The sequence below is a fragment of the Myotis lucifugus genome, unplaced genomic scaffold (assembly GCF_000147115.1).
Source record: "Myotis lucifugus unplaced genomic scaffold, Myoluc2.0 scaffold_285, whole genome shotgun sequence".
Lineage (NCBI taxonomy): Eukaryota > Metazoa > Chordata > Mammalia > Chiroptera > Vespertilionidae > Myotis > Myotis lucifugus.
This window is the reverse complement of record NW_005871333.1, coordinates 532,538-551,253: the sequence shown is the minus strand read 5'-3', so window position 1 is coordinate 551,253 and position 18,716 is coordinate 532,538. Positions and strand designations below refer to the sequence as shown.

General features: G+C 51.2%; 2 protein-coding genes across 11 annotated transcripts; one reads left to right on the top strand and one right to left on the bottom strand.

The window, feature by feature from the left end:
* Window positions 1–317: 317 nt before the first annotated feature.
* Window positions 318–1,520, top strand: OST4 (oligosaccharyltransferase complex subunit 4, non-catalytic). Its single transcript, XM_006099802.3, has 3 exons — window positions 318–457; window positions 554–691; window positions 1,271–1,520. The coding sequence occupies exon 2, from the start codon at window positions 555–557 to the stop codon at window positions 666–668; it is 114 nt and encodes a 37-aa protein (XP_006099864.1). The 5' UTR covers window positions 318–457; window position 554; the 3' UTR covers window positions 669–691; window positions 1,271–1,520.
* On the bottom strand, window positions 1,372–18,433 carry AGBL5 (ATP/GTP binding protein like 5). Of its 10 annotated transcripts, none has more exons than XR_001350426.1 (16): window positions 18,276–18,433; window positions 16,987–17,247; window positions 16,595–16,766; window positions 16,076–16,239; window positions 15,257–15,434; window positions 14,801–14,979; window positions 13,713–14,169; window positions 12,828–12,997; window positions 12,364–12,499; window positions 11,539–11,741; window positions 10,730–10,944; window positions 4,489–4,644; window positions 3,189–3,301; window positions 2,848–2,894; window positions 2,252–2,382; window positions 1,372–1,897 (listed from the first exon to the last, which is right to left on the bottom strand). XR_001350426.1 is itself a non-coding variant. In XM_023763464.1 (16 exons), the coding sequence occupies exons 3-16, from the start codon at window positions 17,199–17,201 to the stop codon at window positions 1,726–1,728; spliced, it is 2,661 nt and encodes an 886-aa protein (XP_023619232.1). In that variant the 5' UTR covers window positions 17,202–17,247; window positions 17,864–17,945; window positions 18,276–18,401. The 10 variants fall into 10 exon arrangements, 7 of the variants coding, with proteins under 7 accessions (XP_006099865.1, XP_023619235.1, XP_023619237.1 ...); XM_023763464.1 differs by lacking the exon at window positions 2,848–2,894 and adding an exon at window positions 17,864–17,945 and having other exon boundaries at window positions 1,726–1,897; window positions 18,276–18,401; XM_023763465.1 differs by lacking the exon at window positions 2,848–2,894 and adding an exon at window positions 17,609–17,789 and having other exon boundaries at window positions 1,726–1,897; window positions 18,276–18,381.
* Between the last annotated feature and the right edge of the window lie 283 nt (window positions 18,434–18,716).

The following is an 18,716-nucleotide window of genomic DNA, read 5'->3' as shown; positions in this document are numbered from 1 at the left end:
AAAACTCAGGGACATTGTCTGGATAAACCTCCAGCACAGGTTGACGTCTTGCTGACAGTTGATTATCAGCCTCTCTGTGGCCGGGAGTCAGTATGGAATCGTTCGTAGGGTCAGGGCCAAGCCTCCCGCCGGGCCCGCCGCAGCACCCTCGCCCTAGCACCCCGCGGCTCCGGGGGAGGCCAGCCCGGGCGCTGTTAACCACGTCCCCCGCGCGCCAGCTGCGCCCAGCTGCGCCAGCTGTGCAGCGCGGGCCCGACACACGCCACCCGCGGCAGCCCCGCCCCAGACCACGCCCCTTGCGAGCGCGGCGGGGAGCAGGCGAGACGGCGGGGCTAGAGAGACCGACCCGGCCGGAAGTGCCTGTCCTGGAACTGAGCTGGCGCCACAAACTTCCGGACCAGGTCTCCTACCTTCAGCCGGATCGCAGAGCGCAGCGGAGCCGAGCGCAGCTGGTCAGGTGAGAAGCGCGCAGGCGACCAGGGGGGCGAGGACGGGCCCAGGTCTGGGCCGGGAGTGGTGCCGGCCGCAGGCTCAGCCCGCCTCTTCTCCGCAGGATGATCACCGACGTGCAGCTCGCCATCTTCGCCAACATGCTGGGCGTGTCGCTCTTCCTGCTTGTCGTTCTCTATCACTACGTGGCCGTCAACAATCCCAAGAAGCAGGAATGAAAGTGGCGCTTTCTCCACCCCAGGTAACGGTCTGGGGCTGTAGCGCCCAGCCCCGGAGTGGCGAGGCCGTGCCAGGGCCTGCGGGGTTCGAAACTTCCCATCAGAAAGCGAGGGGCCAAGCATGCAGCGCCAGCACTGGGCCCTTGTCCCTCCCCCTTCAGCTGACCCCTGGGTGGGTTTCCTAGGCCCCAGGTGCCCAAGTTGGGGGTATGGGTACAAGGCGGCACTGCCAGGTAGGAATGAGGGTACTGAGGATGCCGCCCACGAATGAGGATTTGAGCTCTTCTTCACTTAAACAGCCCTCACTTTTCCAAGATTATTTAGACTTATTTAGGCAGGTTTTTTTTGTGTGTGAGAGAGGGATTGTAAAGATAGAATTCTATTTCCATGTTCTGGGGCAAGAGACACTGAGTTAGGGGTTGGCGGCTATAGACCCAAGTCATAGAGAAGAAAGGGGGGGGGGGGAGGAAGGGCTTGGGAGACCAACCTTAAGTGTGGGTCGCAATGTAAAGGGGAGAGAGGGTGGATGGGAGTTGATTCCCGGAGGATTCCTCCGAGTAAAACAGCATTTTCCTTACCTCCGGTCTTTCCCTCTTTTCTAGGGCTCCAGGACAGAGTCTGAGGCAAGATGGAGGGTGTGAGGGGCCTTCACACTTCACTTCATCCCTTCTACCCATCACAGCATATAAAGCAACTACACCTGGATTTTTCCAAACAACTTTTATTTCCTCAAAGTCTTCCTTAACCCTATGGAACAAGAAGCTGCCACTGAGTAGGGCCCAGTATAGGGCTGCTTTCTTTTCTACTCCCTCCCCCCGATATAAAAATATAGATATTTTTGTGGTCCCAAAATCTTGTGCTGTGGAGGGAGGGAAGGGGTGACACATTCCCTGCTTTGTCCTGTCTCAGGGTGATGCTCTGTGATGCCTCACACGGTGGGAATGGCATTCTGAGGAGTTAGAGTTGTCACATGGAATCAGCAGCTGAGGCAGGGGACTAGCACATTTCTCACAGTGTCCCCATCTTGTGGCTATATCCTGGGCATGAGGTCAAGGCATCAGACCCGGGGAGAAACAGTGAATGGGGTAGATTTAGGGACAAAACAAACCTCAGGTTGGCCCAAGGGCCCCCCGCTGTAACAAGTCCGAGACTGGGAGTCAGATAGACTACAGGAAATAGGAGAAATGGCAGGGGCAGAGTGGGGCCGTGGAGGTGCGGCCTGAGGCAGCCTGCAACAGAAAAGAGAGGAATCAGGGTTGTGAAAAGTTTGCTCCTCTTCTGGTCTGTTAGCCAGGGGCTGGGAAGTGAGAGGTGGGATGGGTAAGGATAGGCACAGTATTGAGTACTGCACAGTGGTCTGATGCTGGAACCTGCCAGCTCCTAGGCCTTAGACCCTAACAGTTTTCATATTCACTGGAGTGAAGACTGAGGCCATTATGGGGGAAAAAACGTACTAGATTCCTAATGAAAGTACATTTAGTCTTTTGGGGGTCAAGGATTCAGGAAGGAAATGATCCTGAGTGGCAGAACTGGGAATGAGGGGGTAGAAACGAGAAGTGGGGTGAGGGACAATCTGTGCTCACCCTGGTGCAGAGCGGGGTCCCGGCTCCGGCTCACTGCTCTCCCTGGTCCAGAGGATAGGGGATGTGGGGCCCGCAGAGCCTCTCATCCCTCTGCAAGTCGGCGGTGAGCCCCAGCCCAACCTGGACCTAGCCTGTGGACAGGGGGTGGGCTAAGAAGCTGGGTTCTTCCGTGAATATTGGTGCTTCTAGAGTTCCCATGAGTAAGGGTGTAGTTTAGCAGTCAACACAGGTACTAGGACCTTTAATTCCTGGGCATGTTCCCTAGCTGAGAGGATAATAGAGAACTCGGGTTCAATCTATAACTATATACTCTGAGTCTTATTTAACTAGGGGAGGCAAAAGAATCCACCATTTAACCTCCATGGCTATATCATGGCCAAGATTTGTACCAAAGACAAGTACTGTGTAGAAAGCTTTTGGAGGATTGGTAGATCTTTCTCAGCCTTCTGTGCCTCAGCCCCTGCCAGACCAGCTTACGTTTCACCCGTCCATTCACCTTCTGCCTATACCCAACTTGAGCCAACTAGCATGGGGGTCTGGACTGAATTGGCGTTGGTGGCACAGCTGTTCCTAGGAGCAGCAATCAGATGTGTTACCTGGGGAATCCGGGACCCCTCCTGGCGGGAACTCTCCTCGGGCAGGTCTGGGCAGAAAGAGAGGAGAAACTAAGGGCAGGGGCAGACAAAGCCAAAGCTAGCAGGCTGAGGTCGGGGTATATCCGGCAGGGACATGGGGTTGAAAGCAAGCAAGAGACCTGGCTTGAAGGGAATGGGACACTGGACAGACAGGCACTCGAGACACCAGAAGAGCTCTCTTAAATGGTTGGGGAGAGGTAAAGCAGTGCTGGGCATTCCCCCTCCGACTACCAGATGAACAGTTGCTTGTTGGGTTCTGCCATAGTTGTTATGCTGGGGACGGGAAGACCCAAAAATGTTACCTGTAATCGGGTCCTGACACAGGGGATCCGAGGTCCAGTTCCTAGTAGACCTTTCCCAATCACCATGACCGCCTCTGGCTTGTCCCCTGAGGACAGGAGTGAGCAGTTGCTCCCTGAGAACAAAAGAAACATGTCAGGGTAGGGGCCACGGGGAAGAGGGAACTTCCTTTAGATCAGGGTTTCTTAATATTGGCATTATTGACATTTTGGGCTGGATAATTCTTTGTTTCATTCTAGGATGTTTAGCAGCATCCCTGGCCTCTACCCATTAGAGCAGTGGTTCTCAACCTTCTGGCCCTTTAAATACAGTTCCTCATGTTGTGACCCAACCATAAAATTATTTTCATTGCTACTTCATAACTGTAATGTTGCTACTGTTATGAATCGTCATGTAAATATCTGATATGCAGGATGGTCTTAGGCGACCCCTGTGAAAGGGTCGTTCGACCACCAAAGGGGTCGTGACCCACAGGTTGAGAACCACTGGATTAGAGGGTGTTCCTCTTCCTGCCCCTCCCCATTTGTAACAACCCAAAATGTCTCTAGACATTGGCACATGTGCAGAGGTGGTGAGGTGGTTGCCCTTGGTTAAGAAGCTTGGCATGCTCTAGTCTTGTTCAAGGGGTGGAGCAGCAAATCAGAGCTTGAATTACTCTGAATTTATAGACCTTAGAGCAGTGGTTCTCAACCTTGGTAGCACATTAGAATCACCTGGGAATCTTTTTAAAATCCTGATTTCTGGGCCTCATCCTCCGTAAATTCTGTTTCTTTGTTACTAATGTTGTGGCAGCTGGGATAGAACAAAAGGAGAGCAGATGGCCAAGGTTTTGTGTGCTTGATATGGTCACACATTTGTGGTGAAGGCAGGCCTATCCTTTTTTTCATTCTGCAGTTTTGTCTAATGTTGTCCAGCTCCTGGAGGCAGGGAGCTTCAATCAGTAGCAGGTAGGAAAAGTCATCATGCTCCTCAACTGTAAAAGTGAGGATTAAATGAGATAATGAGCTTAGAGCAGTGCTTGCCACATAGTAAATGCTCAATAAATGGGAACTACTATTATACAAAGACATTCATTAAATTTCAGCTTCCTGTACAAGGACATGGGTGTTTGGGGTTTAGGATCCTCTGGGCGATAACGGATGCCCCTGGTCTACAGAGGCCTCTATCACATCAAGTCAAGAAGGAGGGCCAGGTCCGGGGGCAACGGAGCTGCAGGATTTCCTCAGGAGCCTGCTCTACACCCTGCGTGGTAAGGAAGGAAGGAGGCTGCCAACCTAGATTTCAGTGGCGGTGCATACAGACCTGATATGCTGAGTGAGCTGGGCAGAAGGCAGGAGCCCATGTTGCGTGAGGAGGCTAGGCTAGAACTGACAGGAGTTGGGGATGAGGCCAGGCTGCTTGAAGTAAGGTGATAGGTCAGTGGCTGCTGCCGCCGTCTCCTGTCCTGGCTTCGGGGCTCTGAGTGAAGGGACACAGAGAGGGCAAGTAAGTGAGGCGCTGTCAGTCCACCACCCCACTGGCTCTCCTTGGTCAGAAAATGCCCATTTTCAAACTTACCGCACCAGCGTCCCTTGTCTGAAGAAACCTAAGATGAGTATAAAGTCCTCTGATACTTATTCCAGTGTCCAGTTCTCAGCCAGCCCTCATCCCCACTTCTCTGGCTAACCAACTTACCCACGAGCTCATTCTTTTGGCAAAGGAGTTATTGAGCTTGGCTTCTAAACAGCTTTCCTAGGTTCTCCTCTTACCTCTAACTGCTCTTCAACTAATCTTCCTGCCCCTTAAATTGTGGTGTTCCCCACCATTCTATCCTTGGTCCTCTCTTGCTCAGCATATTTTAAACTCTCAAATCTCCCTCTAGCCCTTTGCTCCTGAGCTGCAGTTCTAACTGTCCACTGGACGTTTTTCTACCTGGCAGTCTTTCATGACCCAAACAAAATCCATTTTCTCCCACCCTTTCTTTTGTTCTCCCTATCTTCGGGAAGATTTTGCTAGAAACCTTGTTTCATCTTTCAACTCTTCCCTCACATTTATATTTGTGTTTAACCAATTCTACCTTTCCCTTCATTTGGATTTCTTCTTTATTCTCCCTTGCTATTGCCAGTGTCCAGATATAGGTCTTTAGCTCATTCAGGCTTTTGAAAAATATTCTCTACTGGCCCCCTCCTTCCTTTTTACAATCCATTCTTTAGGCAGATGACAAAAATTGCTATTCTAAAACATAGACCTGATCAAAAATCGTTTTGGCTCAGAGAAGGGGGAGATACTGAAGGTCTTTTAAAGGACAGAGTCTAAACCTTTGTACACAGCATTCAAAGCCCTGCCCACTGATTCAGGTCTGCTCATCCTCAGAAGGATGCTGACTTGACTTGATCCTTCACACCCTCTGCTACAACCCCTGGGGCTCCTAGCTGTGCGGTTCCTCTAAAATGTCTGTTGCCTAGGGAAACCCTGGATATCTTACGAGGCCCATCTCAAATGTCACCTCTGTGAGGCCTCCTTGACCGTTAATGGTAGAATTAATTGTTCTCTTCATTGTCCTTTATTCACGTGGCTAGTAATTATTTATGGTTTCTCCCTAATTAAATAAGTTAGTACATGTAAAGGACTTAAATAGTATCTGGCACATACTAAGTACTCAATAACGTTTGCCGATATTCTAATTAGAACTTGAGTTCCTTGAGGGTAGGGACCTTCTCTAATACTATGTATGCTGGGTACCAATTAGAGGCTAAGACTGCAGCCAAGAGTCAGAAACAACCAGAACTTAGGGGGCTAGGAAGAGTTGGTACAGCAATGCCAACAAGACGAAGTCAGAGACTCAATGCCAGTCAGTTAACCTGCAACATTACCCACCACAGAGATGCTGTAGAGCCCAGACCTGGGTAATTTTTGGTTAAAATAGGGATGTCACTATGATTTCCAAGGGACAGTGCACTGTAGGCAGAAATAATGTACTTGATAGAGGGGGAAACAGCAGGTTTCTAGATGGTCTGAGAAATCTCCATACAGACGCATGTTGAAAATATATTAAGGGATGAAGCCTCACCCACCCCAAGAAAGGATGAGAGAAAACAAGCAAGAGTGGGTGAAAGCCTTGGGATGTTTGTAGGTTCTAGTAAGGAACTGCATGATAGTCAAGGAGGTATGAAGCAAAATAGACAAATGATGTAAAAAAAAGTCAGTGTGAATGTAGGGATCATGGGAAAGATACTAAGGATGCACTCAGGAATCCTGCCCCTAAGGAGAGTTTCAGGGTAGAAGACAAGGTCTGGTTTAGGGTAGAAGGCTGATCTGGAAAGTGTAAGGCATTTAGACAGCATTTCAACTCCTCAAAGACTCTTAAGATCCAGCCAGCGCTGCTGTAAGTCTGGCAAAGTGAGCCCACAGCAGTTTCTCATGTTTGGCTTCTGGCCTTCTCAGTCCCCATTGAGACAAGAATTAAAGGGAAGAGCCCCAATTCTATTGTTTCTTGGTTCTGAGGTATAGAAATGGCAGCTTAAGGCTGAGTGCAAGAGTGATAGGCGATCAGCTCTGCTTCTAGAGGTTGTGAGATGATGTTCTTTGGTCATCTGCTATAGGTTCCATTTTGGCAGTGGCAGGCTAGTCCTGGGGCAAAGGTCTGAGAGGAGGAGCCAGACTGACCTCACCGGTGTATGAATTAGGATGGCTATTCTACAGCTCCCAAGTTTTTGTTCAGCAATATATTTGTTGATCATTTAATAAGTGCCAGGTAGGTGCTGGGTGATAGGGATATATAGATATGTTATGAGACATTTCCTGCCATCAGTAAGTTTTAACATGAAACTTTTGTTTGCAGTAGAAAAGGTAAAGGTGGTGATAGTGCTAGAGGCATTCTTCCTGTGTCCTTTGACTCACTTCACAAAGGAACCTCCCCTCACTATTCTCTACCAAAAGCTGCCTGTCAGCTGAGCCATGGCATCAGAGGCCAGGAAAGGGTTCTCGTAACCTCAGGTTAAGCACCAGAGCTGGGAGGAATGAGGGCAGTGGTGGAGGACAAGAGCTGAAGATGTAAAAAAAGTAAGTCTTTTGTCCTTTACTCCAGTGTCCCGCTGGATTGTCTGGAGGGCCAGGGCATGTTTCAGTTATTGACACTATTGCTTGAATTCAGGGCCAGGACCAATATGAAGCGAGTGAGGCATCTGGGGCGCACATGTAAGGAGACCCTGGCCTGACCCTGAGAGCAAGTGCCTTTTTCTGTGTGTGGCCTGGGCACCTCACTGGCCTCCCCGTCCTTGCCCTGTTTTTGTCAGTATGTAACCAACAGAAGCTGGTTTGCCTCTCCGCCCTCTCCCTGGCCTTCCTTTGGCCTCTGTTGCATCTGCTTTTACACCAGCATCTCGTAGACTTTTGACTTTCCTCACTCCACCATTGTATTAGCTATTCCCCCACCTCTCCTGCCTCCTCTGCAGGAGCTGAGCCTGGTCTGGGAAGGCGGTGCTCATGGCCTCTTTGGCAGCTGCGGGGGAGAGAGGTGCAGAAGATGCTGGCACTATGGTCAAGGGCGTTGGGAGTGAAGGCTCTTCTGGCCTCCTGCCCCCGGAACACTCCTGTGCAGCCCAAGCTGGTTACTCGTTAGCCTTCTAAAATGTCACCCCTGAAGACAGAATCCGTCAGACTGGTTCCCTGAACCTCCACCTTAAGCTTCTGACTGGGTTGCCCGAATCTTTTCTGAAATTTCCTGGATAGCCCAATCTCATGTTTTGTTCTAGCCAATAAGGGAGTCACCAGTTAAATGTATAGTTAAGTGTGATATAATTTTTATACATTAGAGGAAATTTTCTTATAAATAACTACATAAGTGAAAGAAAATCTGTCAGATCACAATCCCATTTTTTGGGTTTGGAAAGTATAGCTGCTTTATAGTTAGATCTCAGAGATACAGGTCATGTTCTTCCTGTTTCGGAACCAAGTATGTCTGCATCACAGGTCCCTGTCCCAAGTCAGGGCCAGTCTACCATCCTCGAGTCACATCAGGGACTTTAAGAGACGAAGCAGCAAACACTGCAGCACCAGTGAATGCCCAAGAGAACATAGGAGGCAGGATTCCTGGAATCTGACCTTTCAGCTGCTCATAGTATCCTGGTTTGGTATTAGCAACAACCCTCTTCTTGACCCCTTGACTGTAGACATAGTTTCGTAGTTCTTACAAATATTTACTCAAGTCCCTGGGATGTCTCTTTACGCAAACCAGTTCTCTCTGCTGCTAAGCTCATTCACCTGGGGGGACATAGTGTCTCACTTGGTTTTACCTGCGCCTGTATGTGGATGACTCCTAGACCCGATCCTGATGTCACCTTTTCTGCAGTTTGGCCCTTCTGCTTGCAGGACATCTCCATATAGATAAACTCATCACCTTTTCTTCCAACAATGTCTGTGCCACCATGATCTTTTTCTTTAGCTTATAGCCCTGAAGCTCTCTCCACCATCACTGAGGCCTACCACCGTTTCTAATTCTCTACACCTGATACAGGTGCTAGTCTCATGCATAACCCACTCTAAGGACCCACGTCCCCTGCCCTGCCGATATACACAGTTCAGACAGCTCTCTTAACCTAAGTCTTTTATTCCCACCATTTTCAGAAGCAGCACCTATGTCTCATGAACACATCTTTGTTTTTAAGACGTCCTTCTTCCTCCCACCTCTCTTCACCTGACGCCCATGGTGAAAGGTCTGGCCCTTGGAGCCAGCTAGTACACTTGCTCTTTGTCCTCTCTATGCAGCATCCCTCATCTGGCCATCATTCTCATCTCTGGAATGTTTTTGTCAAACCATATACCAACACCCATTCTTCAAAACCACTTCTCAACTAAACATTCTTTGGCTAATTACCCTCTTGTTTACCTATGACAGTGGCTCCCCAAGTTCCCTGCATGTTTATAATGTGTACTTTTATGTTGTGTTTACTGTCCTGTGTCCCTATTAAGTTTCAAATCAGCCAACTAAAAATTACTTTGTACTGACTGAGAAACCCAGTTCTTGTCCCTCCCTCAAGAAGTTCAATACAGCACTCTGCATGGGAGGGGTCAGGGAGGATGTTTGAAATGGCTGAGAATCCTCCCGTGAGGACCTAGAATAGGCTCTTTACTATGTCTCTTTTGTAGAAAGGGAAGGAGAATTTATAATGCTGATATAGGAACTATGACTTAAGAGGAAAAGAAATTAGAAGAAAGATGGGAAACTCAAGTATACTGGGGCATGAAAAAACATGTGTGAATAACTGCCACTAAACAGCTGTGCAATTTTGGATAAGTCACCCTTAAACAGCCTTAGTTTCCTCATCAGAAAAATAGAAACACCATCCATTCCACACGGACCTCATGAGTGTTAAATGAAATATATATGTGATACTGTTTTGATCACTGTTTAATGTTATTTAAATATAAGGCATTTTATTACTTTAATACTCCCCTTCAAACACAGTGTACAAAAGTGCCCTTTTCAATGAAGATAGAATCTCAAAAGAATGGGACTTGGAATATAAGCAGAGGTAACGATGATGCATGTCAGAGATCGAACATGATACTGGTCAAAGCTGGGAAGGACCATTGCTCTCCTCTGGCTACTCAAACTAGGGCAGTCAGATGCCCACAGCAACGACCCAGTGCATGTTTCTGGTCTGCACCAAAGCTTTGATGGAAGCTGAATAGCAGGGAAATGCTAACAAGGTTGAGTGTGGCTTGGAGACCAGCAAAGCTTAGTTCCAGCTTATAAGCCTCCATACTCTGGCAAGACTTCTGTAGGCCGGAAGCCACATACAATGTATCTGCGGCTTAGTGCACTTCCAGAAGTGGCTCTGCACCAGCCTCCCCACCACAGCCTAGCCACTCCGAGAAATGGCTCCGCAGTACTTTCCCCTTCTTTTTCCCTCCAGGCCCAGCTGCTTCTGGTATACATTTTGACCCAGAATCTCTTGTCTTATCAGGCAGGGTCTCATCAGGCCAAACTAGGGGTACTGATGCAGAGCTGAGCAACTGTGACCACTGCTGGAAGGGGCTAGACTGCTGCTTGGTGTGCCTACAACAGAATCTGTCTGCAGGCCATTTTTCTTTGGAAACGTTAGAATCCTTCTGATAACTTTCTGAATAGGCTCTGAAGCCAGGAATGATTTCAGCTCATGGGACCTTGGGTAGGATTCTCCATCATTTCACAGTGCCGCAATTTGGACTGAGGGCATTCCTGACACTGCCTCCAACAAGGCAGCTTGACACTGTCCTTGAAGTGGAGGCTCCATGTCTGTGTGGCCCTGCTTCAGCTGGCGTTTCATCCTTACAAACTCCCCTGCCTCCCGACGTGCTGAAGCACAGCCACCCAGCACACCGCCTCTGCCACAAACACCACTTGGAGCTCATGCCGCAGGGAACACCAGGTCACAGGAGAGGCTACAAATTCTGCTATGAACTAATTTTATTGATTCGCTTCCTTGGTCCCAGTCCAAGTGTATATCTTCAAGCTCTCACTTCCCCCAACAATGCCCCAAACAACTAAACACCTGTTGCAGAGGCTCCCAGACTAGCTTACCTCTCACGGGGCCCAGCACCCGATGGTTGACCTTTTGGGTGCTAGAGCCCAGGCCCGGCAGCCCTGCAGACCGACTGCCATGAAAAGGAAAGCTGGGGGAGTTCTTCATCTGTGGAGAGTTTTGTTGGCTGCTGAGGCTACCGCCAGCACTTGTGCCAGTGCTAAAACTTCGCACGCGGCTCAAGGTATTTTCAGAGCAGGAAACCGGCAATCCACTGCAAAGAAGCAGATGCCAGTCAACCATGATCCAGGGAGGCTGTGTCCCAAGTCGTTCCCCAGGGTCGATGCCCAGTAAAACTTCACCTCTGGGGTGAAAACGCATAGGGACTCATTCAAAGGGAAAAGGGAGGAATTCTTTTGCTGTCTGACTGGGGCATACCAGCTGATCTCAGAATGCCTAGAGCTCTTGTTCACACACACATGCTCCTGCAGAAAATACATCAGGAGCCGGAAGGGCCATCCCTGGGCATCTTAAACGAGTGTAAATTCCTCCCGTTGCCTTGGTGCTGGCTTTTGGACCCCTCAACCAGTTACAACCACTGGAAGTTGAGCCCTGCCCCCACCCCAATTATATTTGACTTTGTGCAGGGCTCTGACTCCCAGATACCTAGGAAGCATGTAGCTCCAGGTAAAAAGGAAGAGGATCCATTCTCAAAAAATGAGCTGATGTTACTCATTTTAATTTTCCCTGAAAATATTTACCGTGTGGTCCTCTTAGAAGTAGGAAAGGGACACAGACCCCTGGAAATTCCCCGTTTAGAGCCCTATTTCACTCTCATACTCTCTCCCTTCCACCCTGCTGGTCTTACTTGTTAGTTTTGGGTAGAGTTCGAGAGCCTCTCTTCTTGTTGACACCCATGTTCACAGTGCTGCTCGGGCCTCGAGTGCTACGCACGTGTTTTAGCATCCAGGCCCGGAGGTTCGTGAGGCTGCTGTGCTCGGACAGCACGATCCGGGGCCACGGGTTGCATTCTGCCATGTCCAGAGCTGCAATGGCCATCGCTCGTCCCACCTGTGGGGGAGTCCACTTTGGCTCAGTGTCTTGGTCTTCCAACCAAGGCTGCTGTGTTGGGGTGGGGTGCACAGCACAGTGGAAGGGGAGGCCAGACCTCAGATTTGTTCAATGGGGGCTCTAATCTTTGTGCCAGGCCGTTTACTGATCGTGTATTTAGAGCTGCTCCCTAAACTGTTGTTCATTTGAGGCCCTCATCCATCATGAGTTGGGGCAGGTGTGCTTTCTGGCTGCACCAGGAAGGGTTTCTCCCAGCAGAAGGCGCTTTGATCTCGTCTATAACCAACAGCCCTTCCTACTCCTCTTGTGCCCTAGGACACCAGGGATCATCAAGATCACAGCACAGGGGCTTTTAGCCCAGGGGTGAACTAACCCAATATAAGGAAGACAAGCTTAGAGGCAAAGAATCTGACTTAGATGTGCGAGGGATTCTCTGTGGTGCTGGGGTCAGAGATAGAGCCCATTCATCCTCTCCACACGATTACAGTCAGAGGCCTACTATTAACAGGAAAAGAGCCAGTGGTGAGACTCTCATCAGAGGAGCTTAGAGTCAGGCAGCAGGAGAGAAGGCCTTCCCAGACTTTGAGGTTCTCCTGTCCCCCACTTATCCCTATATTCATACCTGCTCAAACAACTCCACAGTGTATCTGGAGGGGAAAGCCGGCGGGGGTGGGGGGCTGGCACGCCCGTTGTCATGGCAGGCGGCAGGGATGCTGTTTACTGAGCGTCCAGTGTTGTAGTTGCATTCAAGTGTGTAGCTAAGACACAGAGACCTTCATCAATGTCCTGCCTGGACAGAATCAGGACAGAACTATGGGGGACAGCCTAGTAATCTAAGAAGGTAATTACTTGGGGAAAAAATGGACACAAATAGAAAGTCCTAATTCCTAGCCACCAGCAACAGACCTCGGCACTCTATCACATACACAAGAAGTCCCAAAAAGATAGACTCCCAGACTAAAGCCAATAATGCTAACTGTGAGCTTGCCTTTTCAGAAGACTTGGGCCGCCCCTGCCCTGCAAACCCCGAGTATTGCTTTCTTTAGGGAAGCTATTTCATCTACCGTATCCCAGTTTCCACCCAACCTGTGGATGATCCCTGAGGCTTTGTGGATTGCAACCCGGCCGCTTCCCTCCTTAGACTGGCCATCTCTGCGGTCTCGGGCATACATGTTCTTCTCTGAGAAATTGCAGCCCTGGAAGTCGAAGTGGGCTGAGTTCAAGGAGATGAGCTTTGGATAAAGCATATTTTCCACCTGTTTGGGGAGGAAAAAGGCAACTCAGAGACAGAAAGCAAGCCTGAGGGCAAGGAAGACATGGCAAGCATGGGGCCACGTGACTAAGATACCTTCATCACCACCAGACAGCGTTTCTTGAATTCTCACGGGATGCTTAACATTATCTCCAGCTGTTGGAAAGGTACCGTTCTACCTTTTTAAGCTCTTGAATTTTGCTCTTCAATAATGCAAAATTTTCCTTTCCCCCTGGTTTCCCCAATTCTAGAAAAGACTATGATGCCAACAGTTTGAGCCTCTTTTAGGGTCATGATGTAACAGGCTCCAGTGTCATTCCTTCTTGGCCTTTTGAAGCTGTGGTCCACCCTTGGAAGTAGTCCACTTTGTGTGTGTGTGTTTAATATATTCTTATTGATTTCAGAGAGGAAGGAAGAGGGAGAGGGAGAAAAACATCAATGATGAGAATCATTGATCGGTTGCCTCCTGCACACGCCCTATTGGGGATCGAGTGGGCAACCTGGGCATGGGCCCTTGACCGGAATCCAACCCAGGACCCTTCAGGCCGCAGGCCGACGCTCTATCCACTGAGCCAAACCTGCTAGGGCAGTCGTCTACCTTTTGCAGCCACAGGCTTTCCTGACCTGACAGAAGGTCACCTTCCCTCTGTTCATGGCCCAACCTTTCTGTCCTAACCTGCAACCCCTCCCACACTCACAGGACATTCTGTGATTCCTACCTGGGTGGTCTCATCACTGAAGCTGTTTCCATACATGAAGCAGCCCCTTTTGGAAGCATGTCCGTGCAGGTCCACATAGTAAGCAACACCACTCTCTTTGGGGGGGATGGTGTCGGGGGCTGGCTGCTCAGCCTCAGTGGACCCTGGTGGCATAATCCACACACTGCTGGCCTTCTGTTCTGCAAGCTCAGTCTCTGTCCAGGACTCAGGGTTATCCCCATCGCATGAGTGCCCAAGGTGAGCTTCAATGTGGAGATTGCTGGCTTTCTCAAGGTCAGAAAGGGGGGCATCAGGGCAGAGACGAGGACTGTGCTGTTGTGCAGAGGGACTCTGGGAGTTCAGACGGGAGTGCACATGGTGGTAGAGAAGCACAGCTTTAGCCCCGTAGATGGCCGGATGCAGGACTGCATCCGGCTTCAGGTACTGACGGTTCAGGTTCACTCCACGCGAGTCTGTGCTGTAGGAGAACAAGGGCTGAAGCAGGGTCTAGAGCAGCTGTGGGCAAACTACGGCCCGCGGGCCGGATCCGGCCCGTTTGAAATGAATAAAACTAAAAAAAAAAAGACCGTACCCTTTTATGTAATGATGTTTACTTTGAATTTATATTAGTTCACACAAACACTCCATCCATGCTTTTGTTCCGGCCCTCCGGTCCAGTTTAAGAACCCATTGTGGCCCTCGAGTCAAAAAGTTTGCCCACCCCTGGTCTAGAGGGCTGGACCAGCAAGACAGACACTAGAGTAGATGAAAAGAGACTATGGGAGACTGACTTGTAAAAGGAGAGGCTGAAGTTGCATCAGGAAAGAAAGAACTGAGGATAGGTGCTCTCTTTAATCTGCTGTCACTCCTGCACAGACACCTGAGGACAGCTCCCAGGTGGACCTGCAGGTATGCTAGCTCTGCTCCTTCCAGAGAGTGCTAGGGATGGGATCCCTTTCCTTCTCAGGTCACTGGACGATTAGATGGGCTCACCCTTATTAGGGTGCCAGAGGGTTGGGAATGCAGGAAGAGTAGATGATAGTGTCTCACTGAGCTGTAGGGCATACGGGGGACCAGAAGACCCCCCAGAGATCAGGGAGGCTTCTTACCGGTAGTGGCCCCGGACCACACCATCGGGGTTCAACATGGGGATCAGCTTAAAGACAAAGAGGCGACGTAGAGTTTGGGCCCGGGGATCATCAGGTCGAAGGATGAAGTCCAAAAAGCCATTGAAGACAAAGCTAGATGGAGTCTCTCCGGGGTGCACCCGACTGCTCAAGAAGAATATCTGATATGGAGAAGAGAGCAGCCATTAGGTCAGTTACACTATAGTTCTACTGGACCAGTATCAGGGCGGGGCTGTGGGGAAGGGGAGGAGGCAGGAATGAAGAGCCACTGGATTTCCAGCTGGCTGAGTCTGTAAGTGGAGTGGGAGCTGTCGCCCCTGCCTCGGAATGCAGGCTGAGCCTGTGATGAAGATGCCTAGCGATAACGTGACTGTGAGCTATCAACAGTGCCTGCACTAGGAATGGTCAAGGAATGGTCTTTATACTATTCCCACTCACCCTCTTGCCTGTGAAACGGAATGGTCGGGGGGTGCCGATATCAGGAAATAGCTGCTCTAGACGGGGCTCTCGATCTTCTTGAAGCCCATGGTAGGAACTGATCGTTAGCAGATCTACACGAAGTCCATCCAGAGAATAGCAAAGGATCTCCCGGTGGTAATAGATGGTATCCACAGGGCTGTAGGGATACAAATCATTAAGCCATTAGAAGTCCCTAAAGTCCTAGCAACAGGTGGGCCTTGTCAGGAGCCCAGGATTTGTAGGATCTGGTACTTCACCCTGCCTTGGGGACCTTACAGTCCCTCATAGTGTTACAGGGGGCTGAGGATTTGGGTGGGTCTGCATTGCCTGAATGCAGAGTACAGGACAGGATCAACTTGTTTTTTCCTCAGTTGTTGGCTCCCTAGGATAAATTATTTTGCACAGACAAAGAGCTGCCCTCTGTTGGGACAGAAAAAAAAGGTGTGCTAACTAAATTCTGGATAACTGATGGGAGCTGGGGTATTTTTTTTTAACTTTTTTATTGCTTAAAGTATTACAAAGAGTATTACATATGTCTCCTTTTTTCCCCCCCGCCCTTGGGGAGCTGGGGTATTAAGGGCTTCAACTGCACAGGGGGGTGAGTGGAGTGTAGGTGGTGGTATGCTGAGATCAAGGTCACACAGTAATATATTTGCCAAAGGTACCCCAAATCCCACATTCTGTACAGAGAAAAGAACTGATGAAGTTTTGGTTCAGGGTCTTAGGGCAAGTCCCAGAGGTAGCAGAGGTGCTGTGTGGTCCAGGACTGTGCGGCAGGAGTAAGAATGGGGTTGGCACCTGCTATGGGTAGGGTGGTTCTCCAGAAAGCGCTGGTCTAGCTGGTTTAGCAAATCCTGGCAGTCACTGTAGGAGAAGGGGTAGCAGAAGGCGAAGAAGGTGGTGGCCCCACGGCCCTCTACGAAACGGTGAACAAAGGACAACACAAACTGCGTTTCTGTCATCTGAGGAGCAGAGGAAGAGGGAGGGGCAACATGCCATCGCTGTGAGAACTAAGGCCCTAGTGGAGTCACCAGGGACTGACCTCACGCCCTCATCACATTTACCAGCTTCCCTCCCATCACATTTACCGACACACACACAGAAAGTCCCTCTGAGACTTTCCACATGACCATCAGCTTCCTGGGGGCTCCATGAGGCAGGGGCTTCTCTGGGACTCCTGCTAGCGCTGCAGGGAAAGCAGGTACCAAAACCCGGTGTCCTGCCTGCCAAGTGCTCAGTATCAAGGGTAACTCCTCTTCCTTTCCCTCCTCTGCTTTTAGCACCCAGGTCTTCCTTTCTGCCTCATGATAAACTTACCTCAAAGGTAGGCCGGTCTCGAATGCGTTCCCAGCGTGGCCGGCTGGGCAGTGTGCGCACAAAGGGGGCCATGCCCTGGGAATACAGCTTGCTTTGCTTGTTCATGTTCATAATATTGATCTTGATGAGTTTCCCTGGCGATCCTCCCCGGACACTGAAGTAAAACCATGACCTGAAGGCCAGAGTAGGAGAGGCGGTCATTGTATCGAGAGGGTCGGAGAGGGGACATGTGGGAGGGTAGTAAGGGGGGGAGAGGGAGGAAGGAGGGGTAGGGAGAGAAGGAAGGGCAGTGTGCTGGTATGAACTGCAAGTCAAAGGGCTAACCGAGCACGGGCCTGGGGACAGGGACGTCGCCCCTCTTTTTTTCCTTCCACCCTCCACTATCCTCTCACCTGTTCCCATTCTCATATTCTGTTTCAGCACAGTCTGGTCGGGTCCACACGTTGAACTCATAGTCAGGGGAAGAGGCAGTGCTGCTGGTGGGGGGTAAGGCGCCCCCTGCCACTCCCTCCCCATCACTGGACACAGACTCCACTTTCTCCACATGGGCGAGGTTCCCCGAATCAAATCGAGAACTGAACAGCAGTCCCCCACAGCGCAGCTCCATGGCGGGGCCGGGAAAGCATCCTCCTGCTCCGCTCTGGCCCTGAGAGCTGAAGAAAAAGGGGGGTCGGGTTAGGGAGAGCGAGGGGAAAGGTCAACAATTTTTTTGGGGGGGGAGGTATCTCCAGATAAATGAGCGCTACCCTGAGGGAGTGCCCTGCGAAGTGAGAGGCTCTCTCCCTGCCAGAAAAGACAGGAGTGGCCTTCCAGCCAAGGCCAAGCAGCAGCAGCATCCTGCCCACACTAAGGTTACAACTGACCTAAAAGGACTCCATTTTACTACAGGGCGACTTAACTAGGTTGGGAAATACTACGAAATACTAAACTCGAAGCTTCTTCGCAGCCCGAGGATTAGAGAATATAATCAGAGGGGTCGGACTGCCCAAACCCAGCCCGGATACACATGGCCACCTGGAAAGAGGGGCCCCCACTCGCCAGCAAGGCAGAGCGGAAAGAACCAAGTTTCTAAGTCGCCGTGGGCAGGTCCTGTCTCCTCTCCACTCCTCTGCCCTCGCAGGCACTGGCCAGGCTCTCCGTGTGGCTCCCCGAGCCCTGCCAGGGCCGGCTCTTCCCGTTTGTCATGGCCCTTTGCCTATCATGGAAGAAAACTAGAAACGTGAGGCCTCTGCCAAGCCACCGGGCACTGGGCAGAAGCCACTCGCTCACCTAGAGGGTGCAGCTCAAGTCCACCTGGGGCGCGGTCCGTTTCCACCCTCCTCAGCCTCGCAAGCCCCGCAGTCCCGCTACTCTGGGAGTTGCGGGTGAATAATGGGTGCTGTTAGCACCCCTAAAAAGTGGCCGGTAGAGCCCCACTGGGGGCGGGGGCGGCTTCACCACCCTGGACCCTGAAGGACTGGGACTGCCCTGGCCGGGGTGGGGCTGGAGGCAGGAATGGGGCACCACCGACTCCGGTAGAGGGCGGGCGGGGCCGGGAAAGGAGGCAGAGGTGAGGCCACGGGGTGGGGGTGGGGCCGGGGGCCCGGGCGGAGGGGCGGGGCGGGGTTCCAGAGGCGCTCGGGGCTGAAAAGGGGGCGGCGCCGGGGCGGCCGGGGCCCGCACTCCACGCACAGCCCCTCACCTCTCTCGGGGCCGGCGATCCCGCTCCCTTTCCCGCTAGCGAAGCGCCACCTCGGGCCCCGGCACCCAGGACCCAAACAAAACCTGAGCGCCGCGGTGCCGGGACCCCGCTCTGCCAGGAAACAAGAAGTCTCTCGCCGATTGGCCGCGGGGACAGCTGGCCACCCGCCCAGTAAAGCCCGCTGCCATTGGCCAGTGCGCGGGGTTCCTCGGGCGCGCGGTACCTGAGCCGGTGCCGTTTGGGGCTGACCCGCCCGCCGGGCGGGAGGTTGCGCGAGCGCTTCCTCGGCAGATAGTCAACCGCCGGCCTGCCGGCAGGAGGGGACGAAGGGACCTAGTAGTAAACGGAAAAGACGTTAAAAACCAAGGGGCCATGTGTGAAAGTGATCACCGCCGGCCGCGCTCCTCTGGCTGTTACAGACACTCCACCGGCTCGGCTGGT

What these genes read in the sequence shown, in the direction of transcription:
- OST4 (XM_006099802.3), top strand. Translation starts at nt 555, where the DNA reads ATGATCACCGACGTGCAGCTCGCCATCTTCGCCAACATGCTGGGCGTG.
- AGBL5 (XM_006099803.2), bottom strand. Translation starts at nt 17,201, where the DNA reads ATGGAGCTGCGCTGTGGGGGACTGCTGTTCAGTTCTCGATTTGATTCG. An exon ending in GCCTCAGGGATCATCCACAG is followed by an intron (nt 12,500 to 12,827) that starts GTTGGGTGGAAA and finishes TCTGTGTCTTAG; the next exon opens with CTACACACTTGAATGCAACT. An exon ending in ACTCTACCCAAAACTAACAA is followed by an intron (nt 10,945 to 11,538) that starts GTAAGACCAGCA and finishes GCTTCTTTGCAG; the next exon opens with TGGATTGCCGGTTTCCTGCT.